The sequence below is a fragment of the Lycorma delicatula genome, chromosome 6 (assembly GCF_047948215.1).
Source record: "Lycorma delicatula isolate Av1 chromosome 6, ASM4794821v1, whole genome shotgun sequence".
Taxonomy (NCBI): Eukaryota; Metazoa; Arthropoda; class Insecta; order Hemiptera; family Fulgoridae; genus Lycorma; species Lycorma delicatula.
In genome coordinates, this window is record NC_134460.1 from 11723015 (window position 1) to 11746887 (window position 23873).

At 31.3% G+C, this 23873-nt stretch overlaps 1 protein-coding gene across 1 annotated transcript in view; it reads left to right on the plus strand.

The window, feature by feature from the left end:
• Positions 1-23873, plus strand: part of Msp300 (Muscle-specific protein 300 kDa) — a 764465-nt gene that overhangs the window by 45323 nt on the left and 695269 nt on the right. Inside the window, exon 3 of the mRNA XM_075369201.1 lies at positions 8401-8620. Coding sequence (XP_075225316.1) covers positions 8401-8620 — 220 coding nt within the window. The remainder of the gene's footprint in view (positions 1-8400; positions 8621-23873) is intronic.

Genomic DNA, 23873 nt, shown 5'->3' on the forward strand with positions numbered 1-23873 from the left:
CATAAGTAAACTTTTTGCTTGTTTGTAACATTTGTTCTCATATTCTCAGCAGTTTTGGAGACAAATATTTCTTCCAATTGTGATCAGTGTATTCATATATTCTGGTGTTTCTTTCAAATTGTTTTTTATTACTTCTATTGTTTTTTAGTCTACAGTATATATATTATATATTTATAGTATGAGCGAGAAATATAATAACTGATTACTCCCAGCGGTGAACAAATGTTGTTTTATCTTTCTGCCGGTCGGTGACAATTATCAATATAACTGTTATTTATATTTACTTTAGTATATATTTAAATATTTATGTATAAGTATGAGTATATTTCCTTTGCGTTATTATTGTACCTTTCGTATGTTATTGTATTCTCTGTATTTGTATTAAAATCGTTTTTGCATTTAATAAATAAAAATATTCATGTACTACGTGCACAATTTTCTCCGGATGACGCTTGAAAAAAAAAGTCTGCGCGTTGTACTTGGATTTTTAGGTTTCACATTGATTATGAAGTAATCATTTAACTTATTTATATTAGTAAATAAACTAGTCAATCCGTCTAGAATTGTAATACTGCTTCGTTTTGACTACGAATTTACATTCGTGAAATAAAATGATTAAGATAAATAAAAATGAAAAAACTAATTAATTACCTGTATTAGAAAATTAAACATTTACCGGAAGCTGTTATTTGCAATTTTTTCATGTATAGGCTGTTCTTATTTCTTACGAAAACATTCTTATCGATCATTCTATCGTCGTTTTTTGATCAGGTTTCATTGTGTTAACGACAGTTCAGTAAGTATAATTTTCGTGTATAATAGAACTACAATTGAATGAATGAAAAAAAATAGACTGCGTTTGTTCATTCTTACGGAATTACTAGGTGTTATTGCCTAATCAAAGGGGAATGGAAATCGTCCTGCAGGAAAAAAGTTGACATACCAGAGTCCTGCATTCATTACAGGCGAAAGGTAGAAAAGGAATTTCTCGTACGCAATAAACAAGGGTTCATTTTGTTCGAAAAACGGTAAATACGAGGGTTATTTTTTTCCAAGATCCAATCGGTCGCGAAATAAAAACCCGAAAAAATCTGATGAACCTTTGCGCATATGTGTTGCGCACCGTCTCTAGTATGGCCTTCAATCACGCCGCGTCACTTCGTTTAGTTCTGAACACGCAGATAGCACGTAAACATGTCTACAACAATAGAATCTCCCGCCAAGTGTGAAGTGCATGCGGTAATTCGATTCTTCAGGCTGAGGGGTGTAATGAAGCTGAAATTCTTCGACGAATAAGTAATGTGTACGGTGAAATTTCAATGAGTGACAGTAGAGTGCGACAATGGTGCAGGAACTTTAAAGCAGGACGTTCATGACACAGGCGGTCAAGGAAGGAAGCGAGTGTCAACCATGATCTCGTTGAGCGAGCGGATGAGGCGATTCGAAAAAATCGTCGGTTCACAATTTCTGTATTGAGTGATTCGTTTCCTGAAATTTTAAGGTCAGCTTTCTACACCATTGTGAGTGAGAGACTTCAGTACCACAAACTGTGTGCGAGATGGGTTCCCAAGATGCTGTCCGACGATCACAAAACAATGAGAATGGACGCCTCCCTAACGTTTCTCCAGCGCTACCACAATGAAGGAGAAGATTTTTTAAACAAAATTCTCACAAGAAACGCTGGCTAGGAGGACAACATTTTGTACAGACATCGAGCTGCAGACCAGCGTAGAAACATGGCTGAAAACACATGCGGCTCCGTTCTGTGACGAGGGTATTGGAAAGTTGGTACCACGCTACGACAAATGTCTAAATCGGAGTGGCGACTATGTACAGAAATAGTGTAACTATGTAAGTACTTGTTACAAATAAATTTTTTTTTGTTTTCAAATTAAAAAAATAATAACCCTTGTATGTGGAAAAAAAGTCTTTCAGCGCGTTAACAGAATATAAGTCAGTTTGGATACGCAATTTCTACAGAAATTTATCGGATGGAAACCCTAGAAATCGCCGATGAATTAAATATCAGTAGAGATGAATTTGAAAGGTACGTCGATTTCTTTGGCGAATCGTTTTTCTGTTCGAAGCGCAGCCGCTACCAGAAGCGTACGAAAATAAACCGGCAAAATTTCAAAGGTGCGTTATAAACTTAGCAAAAAGGAAAAATTATTCCATACATCAAATCGTGATTGAGGACCAGATAACGGTGAGTTTCGAAATGTCATTGACAAAAGCAATTGAAAGTGTTAACACAAAGAGTGTACAAGTACGAACTACCGATTACGAAAAACAACGTCTCTCGATGATGCTGACAATACTTTCGGACGGGAAAAAATCATCCCGGTATGTAATTTTAAAAATAAAAAATCTACCGAAAGGTGAGAAATTTCCACCCGATATTGTCGTACAAGCACAATGAAAGGGTTGGATGAACAACGAATTAGACCGAATTAAATGTATATGGGAGCGTTAACCAGGAGCTTTATTACAAAACCTTCGACATTTCTTGACAGTTTTAGGGATCATAAGTGGAGACTGATTGCGGGAGAGTGTGATCAGCGTATTATTCCTAATAAAATGACGTCTGTTCTTCAATCTTTACATATCTGCAAAAACCAACTGTTAAAAAACTTACTCTCTAAACACTACACAGATTGGACGGCCAACACGACACACGAGACTATTATATATCATCTGGTGAAATTATAAACCGTCTTTGATAAGTGGATTATTGCGGCTTGGTCAGAAATATCGCGTGATTTGATTAAAACAATGTTTCAAGAAATTTTGTATTTCGAACGCTGTTGGGGGAAGTGAAGATGATTATTTGTGCTTAATGATTACAAAGATAATTATAATTCTACTGATGACGGAAATTCGAACACCGATGACAGTAATTAGGATAAATGTGGATGCTATTAATTTACTGTATACTGTATTTATTGCATAGACTGATTTACTAACATTTCTTAAATAACAGTTACTGTTATACTTCAATCTTCTACGGTAATTTTGTTAATAAAATGCAAAAAAATAATTTCTTTTTTCACTTTCTCAATTTTCCAAATCCGGGTCCGCTTGCATGGGTGTATACTATATATTTGAATATAAGAAAATTTTAGGATAAATATTAAGGAAAGAGAATTTGAGATTAATCAAATTCCTCGAAATATTGTTTAAATTAATCTTAATTTACACAATAAATTACTCTTAATATAAGATGAATTATAAATTTTTGATATAATTTTTATTTTTAACAAAGCCATAAAACAATAGTAACTGTGACTATCGAGGACTTTACCCTCACGAAAAGGAAAAATTAATAAGAAGCTCTTAGTCTTATAACTTTCTAGATTCGCTTCGGCACACTTTCAATTAATTGTATTACGTATTCTTGCTTATAGAATCCTATCTTCTTGATTTTTCTTTCATGTTAATCGATATCGATAGCTCCACAAACGCAATAGTTTTTTTTTTTTAATTGAACCACAAATTTTCTATGAATTTAAGATCAGGGATTTTGTGGTTGCTAATCTAAAATACCGAATTCCTGATCACTATGACGATTCAGGACTAATTTTACTGTTTGCTTTTAGCCTCGAACAATCGTAACCAAAATTTAATAGCGTCAGTGACCCGTATTCAGAAGCCATCATACAGAATTTCATAAAAATAGGTTAATCCTGGAATAAGATATAAAGTAAAACGGAAACCGAACAATAAAAGATCCAGAATAATAAGGCTTATTTTCAACAATTCCTGAATGAAATTTTCCAAATGCATAACGAAAGCGAACAAACAAATTCATAACGAAAGCGAAGTAATGGAACAATCTAATACCATCATCTGGGAAAATTGAGAAACCGTCTTTGATACAAATCTATTAGTGTATTATTCGAAAGGTAAAGTCGATAGATGGTTGGAATATATTGAAGAGTTATACGGAGGAAATTAGAAATTGGTGTTATAGAGGAAGAAGAGGATGTTGAGGAGGATGAAATGAGAGAAACAATACTGAGATCTGAATTTAAGAGAGCATTAAAAGATTTAAATGGCAGAAAGGCACCTGGAATAGACGGAATACCTGTAGAATTACTGCGCAGTGTAGGTGAGGAAGCGATTGATAGATTATACAAACTGGTGTGTAATATTTATGAAAATGGGGAATTTCCATCAGACTTCAAAAAAGTGTTGTAGTTATGATACCAAAGAAAGCAGGGGCACATAAATGTGAAGAATACAGAACAATTAGTTTAACTAGTCATGCATCAAAAATCTTAACTAGAATTTTATACCGAAGAATTGAGAGGAGAGTGGAAGAAGTGTTAGGAGAAGACCAATTTGGTTTCAGGAAAAGTATAGGGACAAGGGAAGCAATTTTAGGCCTCAGATTAATAGTAGAAGGAAGATTAAAGAAAAACAAACCAACATACTTGGCGTTTATAGACCTAGAAAAGGCTTTCGATAACGTAGACTGGAATAAAATGTTCAGCATTTTAAAAAAATTAGGGTTCAAATACAGAGATAGAAGAACAATTGCTAACATGTACAGGAACCAAACAGCAACAATAACAATTGAAGAACATAAGAAAGAAGCCCTAATAAGAAAGGGAGTCCGACAAGGATGTTCCCTATCTCCGTTACATTTTAATCTTTACATGGAACTAGCAGTTAATGATGTTAAAGAACAATTTAGATTCGGAGTAACAGTACAAGGTGAAAAAATAAAGATGCTACGATTTGCTGATGATATAGTAATTCTAGCCGAGAGTAAAAAGGATTTAGAAGAAACAATGAACGGCATAGATGAAGTCCTACGCAAGAACTATCGCGTGAAAATAAACAAGAACAAAACAAAAGTAATGAAATGTAGTAGAAATAACAAAGATGGACCGCTGAATGTGAAAATAGGAGGAGAAAAGATTATGGAGGTAGAAGAATTTTGTTATTTGGGAAGTAAAATTACTAAAGATCGACGAAGCAGGAGCGATATAAAATGCCGAATAGCACAAGCTAAACGACCCTTCTGTAAGAAATATAAGTTGTTTACATCAAAAATTAATTTAAATGTCAGGAAAAGATTTTTGAAAGTGTATGTTTGGAGTGTCGCTTTATATGGAAGTGAAACTTGGACAATCGGAGTATCTGAGAAGAAAAGATTAGAAGCTTTTGAAATGCGGTGCTATAGGAGAATGTTAAAAAATCAGACGGGTGGATAAAGTGACAAATGAAGAGGTATTGCGGCAAATAGTTGAAGAAAGTAGCATTTGGAAAAATATAGTTAAAAGAAGAGACAGACTTATAGGCCACATACTAAGGCATCCTGGAATAGTCGTTTTAATATTGGAAGGACAGGTAGAAGGGAAAAATTGTGTAGGCAGGCCACGTTTGGTGTATGTAAAACAAATTGTTGGGGATTTAGGATGTATATGGTATACTGAAATGAAACGACTAGCACTAGATAGGGAATCTTGGAGAGCTGCATCAAACCAGTCAAATGACTGAAGACAAAAAAAAAAGTGTATTATTGCGGCTCGGACGAAATATCGCTTGATGTGATTAAAAGAATTGTTCAAGAAATGTTGTATTTCGAACGTTCTTGGTGGAAGTGAGGATTATTATTTGTGGTTGATGATTACAAAGATAATTCACCAAGAATCTTTGGCTTCTAGTCAAGAAACGACAAAAAGATGGTTTTGACATCATCCTTTATCAGGGGTCTTTAATGACTTTTGACTTCTAACGTTCATTAAATTATATGAGAAAGTTTACCTTACTTTTGAGAAAAATTTTAAGATACAAAACCGTGGAGGTTCGTATTTACCTATTTCCCTTGACCGAATGTGAATAAAATTAAACGGCATCAAGCACTCCGTATACAAAAATCATTTCAACCAAATTTATTTATCCGGTTGAAGATATCAAGCAATACAGTCCAACACACTCATATACGAACGTGCTTACATCCTTCCGGAATGCAAAAATTGCGTGTTTGTTTAAGGATGATCTTGAAAAAAGATCATGGAAGATCAGGAAGATCTTAAAAAATTCCCAACATGCAGATTTTGACCCGATTAGCGTACTTTCTATTATATAGTACTATACTCTATAGCTTTACAGTATAACTTTACTATATAGCTGGGAAAATAATAATAAAAGTCCGGTAATTAAGTTCATCGGTTTTGCACAGATACACAGCCGATGAAATTTAAAAGTTCACGATTCATTTGTTATATCCAGACTGAGATTTAAAATAGTCAGACGTAAAAAAAAAGACTGGAACATAAAACAAAGATTTTTAAATAAAAGTTCTAGTCGTACAGATAAGTAGTAAACCACGAATCCATTCGAAGCGCACGATATGGAATTTCAAACAACACAGCTTCCACCGAGTGATAGCACGCCTGGGCTCTGTAATGACCGCGCCCAGACATACATACGCATACCTCTTGATATATTCGAATATGAAAATCATGAAAAAAGATCAACACTTCAAACAACTAAAGTGAAATTCCACGCGTATCAGATGTCTCTTTAAGTTGTATCCTTAGGACTATTCAATTAGAAATAAATAAACACAGATTCTTATAATTTACAAAAGTATTGGCATTAATTTGATCAATATTGTATTTTTTTTTTATTTTATTATTTTTTTTTTTTTGAGGTTTTTAGGGGCATCGACTACTTTGGTCATTAGCCCCATCCCACTTCAAAAAAAAATAAAAAAAGGGTTCAAAATTTCACAATTTCATGTGTCAAAAAATGATCAAAATTTTACTTTTCTTATAACTTCTGATCCAATAAAATTACTTTATAGGCTTTCCTTTCGGCCATCCTTTTTTACGTTTCTCCATTCTTCTGAAAGCCTCAACCTCTGATGACAGCGTATCTGAGGCCTCAAACATGGCATCGTCTTCCTCTATTTCGGATGCCAGTGACGTTCTTCGGCTGACGTCAGTTGATGAAACTTTCGCCGGCGCTGTTAGCATCTTTGCTAAAGAATCTAAATTAATGTGCGATGATGTCTCCGCGGCGGATGAGCCGGATTCTATCTCTACTGCAGTACTGGGTCCGGCTGAAATAGATGCTCTCACCGAAGCTGGTCTTTGCGCTTTGGTAGGCTCTATTGGTACAGGTTTTATTTCATCTGCGCCTGGTGCTTTTTCTATAATAGCTTGCACCTCCATTTCCGCAGATTCAGGTTTTCTTGTCGCAATTTCTTTAGATTTGTGACTACACGACGGAGCGATCTGTTTCTCTTTGTCAGATAAATCAAGATTTTTAATTCTTACACAAGTTGGTGACTTTACAATCGCAGATTTAGCTGGTTTTTTAAACGGCGCTGGTGTGTCTCTCATGTCAACGGCGTCAGTCCGGGGATGAGCCTTCTCATCTTTACTTTGTTTTCTCTGATGAGTCGACTCAATCTTTGAATCGATGATTCTTTCAATCATCGTCGCAAGACTTGGTGCCATCGTGTTAAGCAAATGCTCCACATTAATTTTAGATGTGGAAGGGGCAGCCGCTGCTTCTGCATAAGAAGTCGATGGTCGTGGTGTACGCTTATTAACAATCTTCTTTGCTTCAGGATAGCTTACCTTCTGAAATATTGTATTATTTTTCTGTATCGTTTATTAAAATTTGTAAATAATAACACCTAAATCGCTAGGTATAGATATAACTTATAATGCCGCTTAATCATCGAGATTGGTTACACTTATCGCATTTTCCAATTTATATATGTAACTAATTTTAATTTGATTAAAAATAAAAAATCTACTGGATGTAACCACCTAAATATTTCTAGGAAGTGAAAATATACATTGCTAATAGAAATATGATCACGTATACTCTTTTTGAAGTGAAGGGAAAAATATAAAATTATTTGATGACGTTTAAAAATCCTACAAAAAAGATTAAAAGAATATTATTTCAATTATTTTTTATTTTTATCTTAAAAGATAAAAGATAAAAAATATTTTTTTTTATTAAATAAAAGATAAAAATTTAATTTTAAATTTTAATTAATTAGATTTATTAATGTAAATTTTTAATTAAAATTTATTTTTAATTTTTATCTTTTTGGGAGTCGGTAGTACAAGTAAATAGGGATTATTTCATTCTGTCTTTTACTCTAAGAATTCTGTTGTTTTTTTTCTAAAATATTTCTGGGATTAATTTGAATTTGTAACTTTTATTAATTCATTTTTTTTTTTTACTGTTTGATCTTAGTTATTAAAATTTTATTTCGTACGATTATTTTTAATGGGGAATAAATATTTTTCCTTTTATTAAAATAAAGAAAAATTGTCTTATAAGCAATATCTAAACCGTAAAAAAAGAATATTTTTTTTTATTGAAACATAAATATTATCGTTTCATTTTATATTACGTTTACAGAGTCCGTTGCCGGGTGGATCCCCAGTTCAATGCCCTTCACCGGAATACTTATTTTCACCATATATGGGAATACCTTTAGAACCTCCAGGATCTCTTCCGCTCAGCCATGATGATGAGTACGAAGATGGCCCTTCAACTGCTGATATTATTGCCAGTCAGTCTCAGGATTACGTCGATGAAAAACTTGCTGAATATCAAGCAACTATTTTTCATTTACAAGGTAAGATCGACGATTTTCCTAAAAGTAAATCATTTATCTAATTACCGTTTTGTTTTTGTTTTTTTTTTTTTAATATATGAAGTTTAAATGTAATAATAGAAGTTTTAAGCGCTTAGTAATCGAATTGAACAAAATCTTTTGTCCTTGAAACAAAAGTTATAAAAAAAACCTCGAATTATTTATCACATTTGTTAACTTTGGTATACGTTCAAAACAATATTTTTTTTATAAAGGCGACACTTACGAATACTTATTGTTTCTCGTATAGGTGAGAACACTACGCCAAATGCTTAAAAACGCCGTCTAATACTTGCCAAAAACATTTCTACCCGATCGCTTGTTATTTAAAATACTGTTATCAAATGTTAAATGAGAATTTCGATTAAATCACGTGAAACAGAAATATTTTTTGTTTATATTAAACGAAATTCTCTTTCGTAATAGCGTATTAGTTTATTTATTTAATATGTTACAGTACAAATCTAATAATTTCTACCGCTAATATACAGAGTGTTTATAAAAAAAAAAAAAAAACATTTTAAGAATTCAGGGGATGATCCCCCAAATCGAAATAAAGAAAACATATGTCCAGAAACTCAAAATTTACCTGCTATACACCATTTTGCATTTTTAACATGAAAATTTATTTCTCAGGAATGGTTAATCGTATCGATCTGAAATCTCTTATATTGCTAGGATACCTAGAGGTTTACTAGTATAAAAATAATAAACCTGATCTCTCAATTCATTTCAAAATGGCAGCCACCTGTTCAGTGTTAATACCTTTTCAACCGCTGGTTTATCTAAATGTTTTGTTATTACAAAAAAATGTTAAGCGTTCTTTTACGAAAAAAAAGACACCTTATTTATTCACATACGTCCATGAATAACAAACTTATGGCAGAAATTCTTGATAATTTTATTTTATTGTAATATTTCCAGTATTACTAAATTATTATAATTTATTACACGATAACATTAATAAAACTATTCCGGTTGAGATCGTATCGAGTAATTTAATTTTATTCGGGAGGAAATAAAAACTGGTTTTTTAATCTAGATTGATTCACTTCAAGAATTTTTTTCGTAACTTTCTTATTTCTGAACGGATTTGAATAAGGTCTAATTTTCTTTGTCATAAAACGCTTAACATTTTTTTGATAAATAAGATGATATTTAATTAAACCGCAGTTGCAAAAATATTAAAAATTAAAAAGTTTACATGGCTGCCATTTTGAAATGGATTGAGATATCAGGTTTATTATTTTTATACTAGTAAACTTTTAGCTATCGTAGAATTATGCGAGATTTCAGTTCGATACGATTAACCGTTAACCGTTCCTGAGAAATAAATTTTCATGTTAAAAATACAAAATGGTGTATAGCCGGTAAACTAAGCGTTTCCGGACGTATTTTGATATAAAGCTTTTTCTTTATTTCGATGTGGGGGCCATCCCTTGAATTCTAGAAACGTTTTGTATAATCACTCTGTACATTTATATCGTTTATTTTGAAGCGCATGGATTTGGTATACATCTCTAATATGAGATCTGAAAGAAAATATATTTTAAAGATTTTTAAAATATTTAAAAAAAATAATTTTTGTTTACTGGAAAATAATTTTTATTTATTTAAAATACAGTGCAGGACTTATTTAATCGTATTATTGTGTGATCTCATCGTTTGATTAAAAAAAAAAAAAATAAAGTTAAGATATTAAAAATATTCGATAGAATATGGTTTTTAAATAATTTTGGTACTTATGAATGAACCTAATAAATATTTCCTGAATTTTCTTTTAATTTTATAAAAAACCATCTATCGTTTTTAAATCAATTTCCTTGTATTAATTTTTAAATTTTCATTTATAAAAGTATAATTTGTATACGTTTTTAGTTATTAAATAAATATGTAAAAAAAGAAAAATATGCTATTGAAAAAAAAATAATCCTGCTTGGATTTTTACGTTGAGACGATTTAAATTCCTAGAAAATAACACCACGTGTTAAAAATTAAACGCGCATGGATTTTTGTGATGTGTTTGTGTGTAAGTGTTACTGGTTTAGTTTAATCTCTTTCAGGAGGAGTTTAACCTACAATATAATTTTACAACTTTTCAATTACTAGGAATCTACGAAGGCTTTTATAAAACCGTTTGAGTATCGGAAAGATACTGATATTTATTTGGAAGACGATATTTATTTATACATCTGAGAGGATTATAATTAATAAAATTTCACTCGTACGTGAATTTTAGCTCATCAAAAAATTTTAATTTAAAATTGTGCATTAATCTTTGAAAAAATTTCATAACCTTTCATCCTTAAATATTTATTTTAATAAAATTTCCAATTTTTACTCTTTCAACCGTTAACCTGTTTTATTTTTTGTTATAATTCTACAAAAAGTTGTTTATTATTTTTCTTCAAACAAAAAATTACCAGAATGTAAACGAATTTTAATCGTTATCAGAGTTTTGGGGAATAAGTAGGACTTGTAACAGAGGAAAAATATCTCAGAGACATAATTAAAAATTTCAAGGAAAACTGTGTTAACCACCTCTAGAAAACAACTCTCGACAAAAAAAGTAAAAAATAGTTTGTTTTTTTTTTCTGTTCAACAACCAGTATATTTACAACAGGTTTCTTAAGTGGAACCACAAGTAAGTCGCTTGACAAGAAGCACATGATAAGGGAAGGAGCTCCCATAATAAGTAATTCATAATAATAGTTATCAGTAATCTTAAAGTCCATTAGAATAAATATTTCTGCAACACTTCACAAAACACAAAAACAAAAAATTAATAAATAAAAAAAAAACACTAGATTTGGCGTTGTCATTTATCAAACTGCAATACAGTAACTCCTAAGTCAAGTACTTGGAGAGGTTTCAACCTTCAACAATCTGCTTGTTATCAAGCAGATTGATCGCTAAGTTTTTGACGTGATTTTCAAGTCGTTCCTGGTACTTAGCATAACGCTGTCTTACAACCTAACGAGCCGTCGGAAGATCTAGATATTCATGAATTTCATCATTCCGTGTGAACCATGATGTCTCTGCAATTGTTCTCGTTACTTTGTTCTGGAAGCGTTGCATGATATCTACGTTATTATTACTTGCTGTTCTCCACAACTCCACATCATAAATTCAGTTTGGTCGTAGGATAACCTTGTAAATCGTAGTTTATCGGATAACGTGAGGCGTGAGTTTTTTTCCGTAGCAGCCAATGCAGTTCTCTGTACTTCGCGTTTAGTTATTTTCTTTTCATCCTCACGTGACACTTCCAGGTCAAACGTCGATCTAGGTGAAGTCCTGGATACCGCACACTCTCTGTTTAAAAAAATATGCGCATTCTTATTTCTATTATTGAAAAGTGTTTAATGAATTACAAAATAACCGAGAAAATGTGTTATAATCTTTTTTTATGTCTGGAAAAAGTATAGCCAAGTCGAATTTAAACATATTTTTAATCAAATATTCTGGGCTTAATTTTTTCCTGTAAAAATTTCAGTAGGAAGTAAAATAAGTGAGAAAGCGGTAGAAAATTATTATGGTGGAATCCGTTTTGATTTCATTCTTTTTTTTTTTTTTGATTTTTATTTTAAACTACTTAGAAATCCAACTGATAAATTGATTATTAAAAATAAAATTAAACTCTTAATAGAGATGAGCATTCAACACTGATACTCGATGTGACTGGGAGAAAATTGCGAAATTTAATTTACTTCGTATATAAGTGTAGCGTTTACGTATTATAATAACGGTATAACTTATATGTGCATACACAGTCATACGTATAAAATATAGCTTTTAAAATAAACGATTAAAATGTATTATTTATAAGTAAGTTTCGTGAGAAAGACTTCGTCAATTATAAATCCAAATCGGTTTCTATTTTGTAGTATACCATTTATACTAAACAGAAGTAATACTAGGGACTTAGATGTAGGTTAATATATTATGTTGACTTATTAAAAAAAATGTACGATACCAGTAATATTACAATTTCGATTTGTCTAAAATACAGTGATTTCTTCCATATTTATGCTTACACTTATTAGGTTAAGGTAATTTACTTTATTTATAAAAACTTTTGCATTCTATAACTTTTACTTAATTTTTTTTGTTTTTAATTTATAATCAACGGTTTATAATACCAAAAAACTGTACGAAAAAACCTTTTCTATTGAACTGGTAAGATAGACCATTACCGGTAAACAATTTATTTTTTTTTCATTTTGTTTCGTTTTTGTTCGTCTAGATTTCTCATCCTGTTTACTTAATTATCTATATATCTTGTTAATTTATCGGGAGACAATGAATATGCTCTGTTGCATTGTTAACCCGTTTCTCCTCAATTAAATCAGCAGCAAAAGAAGGAAACATTCTTGCATAAGGTTGCGTCCTCTGTAATGTTTGAACACTCTGTATTTTACTAGTGCAAATAATTATGAGATATGCGGAATATATTTTCATACCTTTATAGATATGTAAATTGAAGATATCTGTATGAATTCAGGTAAGCTAGAATATTTCCTGAACATTGTGGCGGCGTTTAATGCGTATTGACAAGTACAGTCCGTACTGTTTCAAGTACAGTCCGCTACAAATATATATTCGATTAGCTCAGGCGTAATTTAATGTTAATTAAACTAACTAATACTAGTCCTGTACCGTGTATATACAAAATACATGCGGTAGACTATATAAGCTTACTCTATATTATGACGGATGGAAATGTACGTAAATTGGGAACGGCCGAACATTCTGATTTTATAATAACATTTTATTTTAAGATTATATTGTTTGATTCTCCATTTACAAAGTTGCTAAAGTTATCGATTTTTAAAGTTCTATAAAAACGAAATTTTTCATTTATTATTGTTATTGTTATTAAAATAACTTTTAAATTTTTACATAACCTAGTTAACAAATGTATAATTTTTCTTTACGTACTAATCATGGACAGTTAATTGGATTAATAAGATTAGTTTGTTTTTTTAATTAATTTTTATTTTAAAATTTTAATACTCTTAATATAGTTATAGTAATTATAATCGCAGTATTTTGTTTTCAAATATAAATGTCAGTAAAAGTCAAATAAAAATAATAATAATTGTTCTATTTGTATTAAATTTCTTGAAATAAAAGAATAAAACAGCTGTAATCTATTCCAATTTAATTACTATGTTTATACGAGTAGTATACTTCATTGTTATGTATATTACTGCCAATATAAATTTAAGTTGAAATTCGATTTAAGCACAGCGTTTATTACATGTAATTCCTTTTCTTGGAAAAATCTCTTCAACCGCCGGATACAAATCTTTTTTAAGATAAATTCCTATGTAGATAACAGTGTAGATTAATATTTATTGATTTCTTTAATATATATATAAACAACATTATATGTTTATGCATAAATAATACCGGAAAAGTGAAGGAGAAATTTTAGTTTATTCTTCTTGTATGTTATTTATTTATCTTTGTTGTATTGAATGTTTATTATTATAACGGTTAACCTATGAGGTACATTTAAATTTAACTGAATAATACGAGTTAAACGATGTATTTAAAAATCGTGACTGGATAGTAGCCAGGTTTTAAATTTTTTTCTACGATAATAATGGTTGCACTGAACTTTAGCCTAGAAACCGTTAAGTCACCGCACTTCATTATACCTTACTGTAATAATACTAAAACCTTTTTTTTTTAATTTACAATGATCTTGAATTTAAAAAAAAAATAAAAATATTATTAAGTTACAAACATTTTTGGGGGAATTTTTGTTATTTTATTTTTTTTAAATATAAAAAAGCGAGGTTATTTTTTATTTCGTTATATAATATAATATATTATGTAAATTTGAGTAATATTCTTTCATTGACATTATTTTATGTAAATATTATAGGATTTTAGGTACGATTACAAGATGATCTCGAGAAAATTTATCCTCTAGAAAACTGTCAAATAATTTTCGGTGAGAGCCAGATCCTCCTTTTATTACTTAATTTTGAAAGTGTACGAATGCAAATATGCGTTTCAGTTTACGCATTTAATAGTACTGCAGTTCCTTTAGTATTTAATAATAGGGAATATCATCAACGTTTGTGAAACGGTAGCCGATAACGGAAAACATTTTAAACCGAAGTAAAGTGAAATTTTCTTTTTTAAGTAATATTTGACTATTCATCAGGTCTCTTAAATGCGTTCAGATATGTCTTATTCAAAAGAACTATAAATATTTTTAATAATTTATAAAAAATAAGATTATAAAAAAAAACTTTGTTCTGAAATATTTCGTGCAGGTGTTTCCAACCTCTGTAGAGAATTTAATGAACTCTCTTTACGATCCTCGTGCAACGCTTTTTGAATTAACATTATAAAGCTTTCAATTTGTTTAGCTATCATCTTTAACAAAATGTTTATAACAGGATTTAAAACTGTTACACTAAACATTTGGTTTAGTTTGATTAAAAATTACTAGGTTGTATAGTGGTATATCACGGTCAAGTTGTTAGCTGTTATCGGCTATAATATTTAATTACCGATTAACACTACTGTAAAAAACGCAGCACATGAGTTTTTATTCTATATATTTTGTTCAAGAGTTCTGTTTAACTACATCTTGACGTGTAATTTAAAGCTATAATTTCGTTTTCTTTTTTTCCCTTGAAATATTATTTGTGTCAACTTTTTTTTGTCTTCAGTCATTTGACTGGTTTGATGCAGCTCTCCAAGATTTCCTATCTAGTGCCAGTCGTTTCATTTCGGTATACCCAACATCCTACATCCCTAACAATTTGTTTTACATATTACAAATGTTTCTTACCTGCACAATTTTTCCCATCTACCTGTCCCTCTAATATCAAAGTGACTATTCCAGGATGGCTTAATATGTGGCCTCTCTTCGTTTAACTATATCGTTCAAAATTATTCTTTCTTCATCAATTTGCCGCAACACCTCTTCATTTGTCACTTTATCCACCCGTCTGATTTTTAACATTTTCTTATAGCACCGCATTTCAAAAGCTTCTAATCTTTTCTTCTCAGATACTACGATTGTCCAAGTTTCACTTGCATATAAAGCGACACTCCAAACATACACTATCAAAAATCTTTTCCTGACATTTAAATTAATATTTGATGTAAACAAATTATATTTCTTACTGAAGGCTCGTTTCGCTTGTGCTATTCGGCATTATATATCGCTCCTGCTTCGTCCATATTTAGTAATTCTACTTCCCAAATAACAAAATTCTTCTACCTCCATAATCTTTTCTCCTCCTATTTTCACATTCAGCGGTCCATCTTTGTTATTTCTACTACATTTCATTACTTTTGTTTTCTTCTTGTTTATTTTCATAAGATAGTTCTTGCGTAGGACTTCATCCATGCCATTCATTGTTTCTTCTGAATCCTTTTTACTCTCAGCTAGAATTACTATATCAGCAAATCGTAGCATCTTTATCTTTTCACCTTATACTGTTACTCCGAATCTAAATTGTTCTTTAACATCATTAACTGCTAGTTCCATGTAAAGATTAAAAAGTAACGGGGATAGGGAACATCCTTTTTTCGGACTCCTTTTTTTATTACGACTTCTTTCTTATGTTTTTCAATTATTATTGTTGCTGTTTGGTTCCTGTAAATTGTCCTTTTATCAGTCAGTCTTGTCAGTCTACGTTATCAAATGCCTTTTCTAGGTCTATAAATACCAAGTATGTCGGTTTGTTTTTCTTTAATCTTCCTTCTAGTATTAATCTGAGCGCTAAAATTGCTTCCCTTTTTCCTGTACTTTTCCTTAAACCAAATTAGTCTTCTCCTAACACTTCTTCCGCTTTCCTCTTAATTCTTTTGTACAAAATTCTATTTAAGATTTTTGATGCACGGTTAGTTAAGCTAATTGTTCTGTATTCTTCACATTTATTTGATCCTGCTTGTATCAGTTAAGTAACAGATAATTATTTTTCCATTAATACATATTAATAGTCGGATAATATTTTATTCATACAGACTGAGACTTTAAAATTAATAATTAAATAATAAATAAATTATAAAAATTAATAATAAATAGAAAATCTATTAGGTTAAATTTTCAAATTATATATATTCAGTAAATTTTCTGGATAACATTCAACATTTTCAGTATAAGATCCACGGAAAATCCATTTCTTTATTTAAACGTATACGTAGATGGAACTTAGTTGTAATAATTGAATTTTAATGAACTTAAAGATAAAAGACAGATAAGATTTGTTTATTTTTTTAATTGGAAAAAATATAAAATTGAAAATCGTGATAATGATAGGTAAATATTATAGTAAAATACGAATTATTATTTTTTTTTTTTTTTTTTGTCTTCAGTCATTTGACTGGTTTGATGCAGCTCTCCAAGATTCCCTATCTAGTGCTAGTCGTTTCATTACAGTATACCCTCTACGTCCTACATCCCTAACAATTTGTTTTACATATTCCAAACGTGGCCTGCCTACACAATTTTTCCCTTCTACCTGTCCTTCCAATATTAAAGCTACTATTCCAGGATGCCTTAGTATGTGGCCTATAAGTCTGTCTCTTCTTTTAACTATATTTTTCCAAACGCTTCTTTCTTCATCTATTTGCCGCAATACCTCCTCATTTGTCACTTTATCCACCCATCTGATTTTTAACATTTTCCTATAGCACCACATTTCAAAAGCTTCTAATCTTTTCTTCTCAGATACTCCGATCGTCCAAGTTTCACTTCCATATAAAGCGACACTCCAAACATACACTTTCAAAAATCTTTTCCTGACATTTAAATTAATTTTTGATGTAAACAAATTATATTTTTTACTGAAGGCTCGTTTAGCTTGTGCTATTCGGCATTTTATATCGCTCCTGCTTCGTCCATCTTTAGTAATTTTACTTCCCAAATAACAAAATTCTTCTACCTCCATAATCTTTTCTCCTCCTATTTTCACATTCAGTGGTCCATCTTTGTTATTTCTACTACATTTCATTACTTTTGTTTTGTTCTTGTTTATTTTCATGCGATAGTTTTTGCGTAGGACTTCATCTATGCCGTTCATCGTTTCTTCTAAATCCTTTTTACTCTCGGCTAGAATTACTATATCATCAGCAAATCGTAGCATCTTTATCTTTTCACCTTGTACTGTTACTCCGCATCTAAATTGTTCTTTAACATCATTAACTGCTAGTTCCACGTAAAGATTAAAAAGTAACGGAGATAGGGAACATCCTTGTCGGACTCCCTTTCTTATTACGGCTTCTTTCTTATGTTCTTCAATTGTTATTGTTGCTATTTGGTTCCTGTACATGTTAGCAATTGTTCTTCTATCTCTGTATTTGAACCCTAATTTTTTTTAAATGCTGAACATTTTATTCCAGTCTACGTTATCGAAAGCCTTTTCTAGGTCTATAAACGCCAAGTATGTCGGTTTGTTTTTCTTTAATCTTCCTTCTACTATTAATCTGAGGCCTAAAATTGCTTCCCTTGTCCCTATACTTTTCCTGAAACCAATTTGGTCTTCTCCTAACACTTCTAATAATAATTCTAATAATAACGTACGTAATTATATTACCAAGTAAATTATAATAACCAGTTATATAAGCTATAACCAATTATAATAACCAGTTATGTAAGTTATAATTAAATGTTGTTAAATATTTACCTATTTTTTCTTCTGAAATAATTATTATTTTTCGATAGTGGCATCACGAGGGATTATTGAAAATATTAAAATATTTATTTGTACGATTAAGTATTTTTACACAATTGCCCAAAAAGAAGTGTAATATATTTAGGGTATATGTATCTATATTTATCTGTCTGCTTGTTCGTTTCACTGTAGCAGCTCAACAGATGAACCGATTTAGAAGTACGACCCCGCTTTGGAATTCTTAATTTACCAGGAGTGACATAGGCTATATATATATCTAAATAATTTTAAAAATTTGAAAAAAATATTATAGTATTTACAAAATTGTCAACCGTTCGCTCTTTAATTATCCTACGTTACTCTTAGTGATAATCCTATATTAAAAAGCTATGGTATTTTGGCAGTCGTTTTTTTAATTTTTAGTATTTTATTTCTTGTTCGTTCAAATTTTGTAGAAGGATTGTATTTTATTTTTAACGATTTGATTCTCTTTAAAAAGAAAACTTAATTATCTTACTTGAATTTTGACTAAGGTATCTATAGATTCAAAAAAAGAAGTATTTTTTATTTTAGATGTACGTTACACTCAGAGCTCCGTCTATCCTAAAGTACACACTCCCGTTAAGAAAACATTTAACTAAAGTACTATTGAAGTAGTCTGTACATACAATATGTACCAGACGAGAGATATTTATGTAAGTGTGTGCGTTATATATATATATATATATAAAAGTGAGAGAGAGAAAAACGATTAGAGTAAGAAAAGAGCAGGTGTAGATAGCGGCGGGGTTAACGTTCCGACTTGGATTTAGGCCAGATATAAAGAAGGCAGTGGTACTACTGCTGCTTTGGTACAAAGCGTGCTTTACTCTCACCTCGCGCTTGAAAAACCTTCAGACATTGAATTAACTTCTTTCCTAATACCGTTCTCTTAGATTAGGGCTAAAACTATTCCCTAGGTAAAAGCAGATGTTAAATATAAAAAAAAAAAAAACAAAACATTTGAAAACTAAATTCAGAGAGTTAATAATCATTTTTTTAAAGTCTAATTTTTTACAGACTTGGAACAAAGGTGATAATTTTGATCCGTTTTGTCTAGACCGAAAAGAAACTAGAACGCGAGACGATAGGGTGTGGCCTTTTATCGATCCAAAAGATATTTTTGCACGTCTATTTCATTAAAAAGTGTTTAATAATACAGAATTATCTTAAAAATAAATTCAAAATTAAATTCTTTTAATACGTAGAGTTTTTAACCTGAAAAAAATATGTAAGATGTAAAATATTATCGTATATACCGCAAAGATTTTCAGGGCTCACCTTGAAAGTCTTACGACTTTAACTGTTCTTGATTTGTTATAAATACTTTCAATACCGTTTAGTTCCAAAAATATTACTATTTTTCTGTATTACAAAACAAGTCAGGGCTTTAAAAATAGCCAAACTACTTGTGCATTTGGTATATAATAAGTTATAAATACAAACATTTTATAAATAAAATAAAAAAAAAAAAATCATATTAAGTTAACGTGTGCGTTCTTTATTTATTCTATATTGTTAATTAGGGAATATAGAATTACAAAAATATTTTAGCTAGGAAAGATAAAATATAATAGGTCAAAAATACCTCAACCCATCGGGTTGGTCTGCTGGTGAACGCATCTTCCCAAATCAGTTGATTTAAAAGTTGAGAGTTCCAGCGTTCAAGTAAGGTCAGTAAGACCAGTCATTTTAACACGGATTTGAATATTAGATGTTTTTTGGTGGTTGGGTTTCAATTAACCACACATCTCAGGAACGGTCGAACTGAGACTGTACAAGACTACACTTCACTTCATTTACACTCATAAATATCATCCTCTGAAGTATTATATGAAAGGTAATTACCGGAGGCAAAACAGGAAAAAGAAAGAAAAGTCAAAAATACCTCACCTTTGCCTAAATCCAAGACGTTACTACGTTAAATTTTTGACGAATATTTTCTTTAACTCTCAAAAAATTTCAATTACTTGCCAAAATGAAATGGTTCTTCGTTCTTATTAGACATTTAATTTTAATTATCAATATGATAAATTATTGATCGATCGAGTAAACGATAATCCAACTCTATTTAAAAAAAAATTTAATTTTCAGTCGGTAACAAAAAAATATTTTTCATAAATGTATTCATATAAAACTATATTAATTGATCCTCATTTCTAATGAACTGTTTAACAGATTTAAAAAATAAAAATGCTATAATTTTCACTATAGTATATTTTAACTAAAATAATATTTGGTACGACGGCGCATAGATAAGGAGGTATGCTGTATCTACACATGATGGCGCCACGAATTGTTACGGCATCATGTCTGCTATTGATTTTGTAGGCTGAAATACTATAAATGTATTACGCACAGTTTATTTGATTACCAGTGTGTATTATTGATTAAAAATAAATTATATACGATGACATAAAATACTTATTTTTTTAAATAAAAGTTTAACTATACCTCGATTTAGTTGTGACACTCTTATCATCCAAGAATTATAATAACGGCCCTTAATATTGGTGTTCCGAAAAAATAGGTCGCCTACCGTTGCGGTCAGCAGAATTGCATAAACCATATAGGTTGTTTTTGTGAAAAACTATTCGGTATATGGATTAGCCTGGAAGAATTATTTTCCAAATAATTCTTAAAAAGAAAAACACCGTTTTGGTTCAACATCAGATGGTGTTTGAGACCTTGAGTGTAGCGGTCGGCTTCGTCCTTTAAGTTGCGATGTGGTTGAAGTTCTGTGCTTTGGCATTTTCTTCTTCTTCCGGTGCTGCGTCTGGGTCTCTTTGATGATACCGCTCTACTCTGTCCGTTCTGCCGGACTGCAGTGATAAGAACTTCAGATTGGCTTAATCGACACACAGTATCGTTATAATGTTGGTATGCGTAAGATACGCTGTTATATCCATCCATTGCTCAATTTGGTAGCGTAGCAATTTATGAAATTGTATCCAAATTGTTATCGCTTTTAGATATAGTTTTCAAATAATTATTTTTTAACTATGACGAGAAGTGATAGTTTTTATTTTATAATCGGGTGTGAACTGCTTTGGCTTATTCCAAGCCAATTAAATTTATTTACTTATATTTTCAAGTTATACCTAATATAAATATTAGTTTAATCGGATACTTTTCACACCGTTCACAATTTTAGGGATAACTGAGGTTTTCATATTTTAAGGCTAAGCCTTAAACGATTGAATCTGGAGGAAAAAATAACTTTTTGTTTTTAACATATTTGAGTTTACGAAAAATAACCCGATAGCTCTTTCCTCGGTAAAGATATTAAGTTCGCTAGAGAAACTGATGTATCGGTGAAGGACTCAATGGGATTAGAACTGAAGGCTTTCTGCTGAGTGGAGTATAGAGACAATCCGTTCAATGGAATTGTTCACTTTGTTTTGGGATTCATCTTTCTCATTAGCTACTCGGTCTTATAATCCTCGAAGTTTTTCTTTCCGTCAACGTTCTTTGTTGTTTGGATTCTCACCCGATCCTAATGTTAAGTTTCTGTCAACCTATTCGATATGCATTGGCCGTAATTTTTAATACCTTTTCTTTCTTTTTCCTGTTTAGCCTTCGGTAACTACCGTTTAGATAATACTTCAGAGAATGAATGAGAATGATATCTATGAGTGTAAATGAAGTGTAGTCTTGTACATTCTCAGTTCCACCGTTCCTGAGATGTGTGGTTAATTGAAACCCAACCGCCAAAGAACGCCGGTATCCACGATCTAGTATTCAAATCCGTGTAAAAATAACTGGCTTTACTAGGACTTGAACGCTGGAACTCTCGACTTCCAAATCAGCTGACTTGGGAAGACGCGTTCACCACTAGACCAACCCGGTGGGTTTAATTTTTAATACCTAATATTGACTTTACGTACGGATCTATCCCGGTATTCTGCCTCTTATCCGGTTGCTATGCCAAAAGTCCAAACAGGAGAAGTCCGTTTTCTTAATTTCTCCTGATAAATACAAGCATGCAAATATATTAGTCATTGTAGGAGCTAATCTTAGAATTACAAATACTAAATATGCGACTAGACTAAATATCTATCGGCTAAAGGGTGGGGGGGGGGTTCTGAATTATTTGAGTGGCGTTCACCACTAGACCAACCCGGTGGGTTTAATTTTTAATACCTAATATTGACTTTACGTACGGATCTATCCCGGTATTCTGCCTCTTCCCCGGTTGCTATGCCAAAAGTCCAAACAGGAGAAGTCCGGCTTTCCTAATTTCTCCTGATAAATACAAGCATGCAAATATATTAGTCATTGTAGGAGCTAATCTTAGAATTACAAATACTAAATATGCGACTAGACTAAATATCTATCGGCTAAAGGGTGGGGGGGGGGGTTCTCAATTATTTGAGTGGCGTTCACCACTAGACCAACCCGGTGGGTTTAATTTTTAATACCTAATATTGACTTACGGACTTACGATACGTACGGATCTATCCCGGTATTCTGCCTCTTCCCCGATTGCTATGCCAAAAGTCCAAACAGGAGAAGTCCGGCTTTCCTAATTTCTCCTGATAAATACAAGCATACAAATATATTAGTCATTGTAGGAGCTAATCTTAGAATTACAAATACTAAACATGCGACTAGACTAAATATCTATCGGCTAAAGGGTGGGGGGTTCTCAATTATTTCTCTGTAACAAGATCCATCTATATAAGACTTCTTGAAACCGATATGGATGTATAGGATTCATATCTGGGAGACGACTAGTGACAGCAATATTAAAGTGATCCAAAGGTCATGGAACAAGGTACTCAGAAAAGCGACCCGACCACGTTGGTTCGTCAGGAATTTTGAAATACATGAAAACCGGGTCCCGAACGTTTGGTTTGACATTGAACATCTTAGTTCTAAATACATATATAGATTAGACACCTAAATCCCCAGGTATGAGGGTGGAGGGTGGAGGTTCATCATCAGGTGGCCCTCTCTCATATGATATTTTAATATAATATTTACTTATGGTTTCGTCAGGAGAAAGTGATTGTAAATTCTTTCTACAGAAAAAAATGAATGTGTTTGGTGCCAAATACAATGGTAAAAACGGTTAATTGGTTCAATAAAAATATTTTATTAATAAAAAAAAAAAAAAACGAGGGAATTTATCCAAATCCTCGTAAATATACAGTTTTGTTTTTTAATTAAATTTTCCGTTTTATTTGTTACACGGAAACTGTGCATCAGATTTTTATTTAATTTAGAAATATAAAAAAAATTGTTCTTTTTCTATTATGTATCTGTCCTAACCAGCTGGTTCTCCAGCCTGGATTCATCTATTTTCTTCATCGTTCTCATGGAACGTTACTCATCATGCATTTTTTCGCTCATAAAAACAGAATTGTTTATTTTCTTATTATTTTTTCTATTTGTTAAGATAAAATTCTCTCGACTTAAACTCAGCAAATATTTTTACACTTAACTGAACTTTCTTTCGATATGAAGTATCAAATAAATACACGGAATGTAAGAATAAATATTGTTAAAATGTAATAAAACAATTTTTCTCTTAGATTTAATAATAA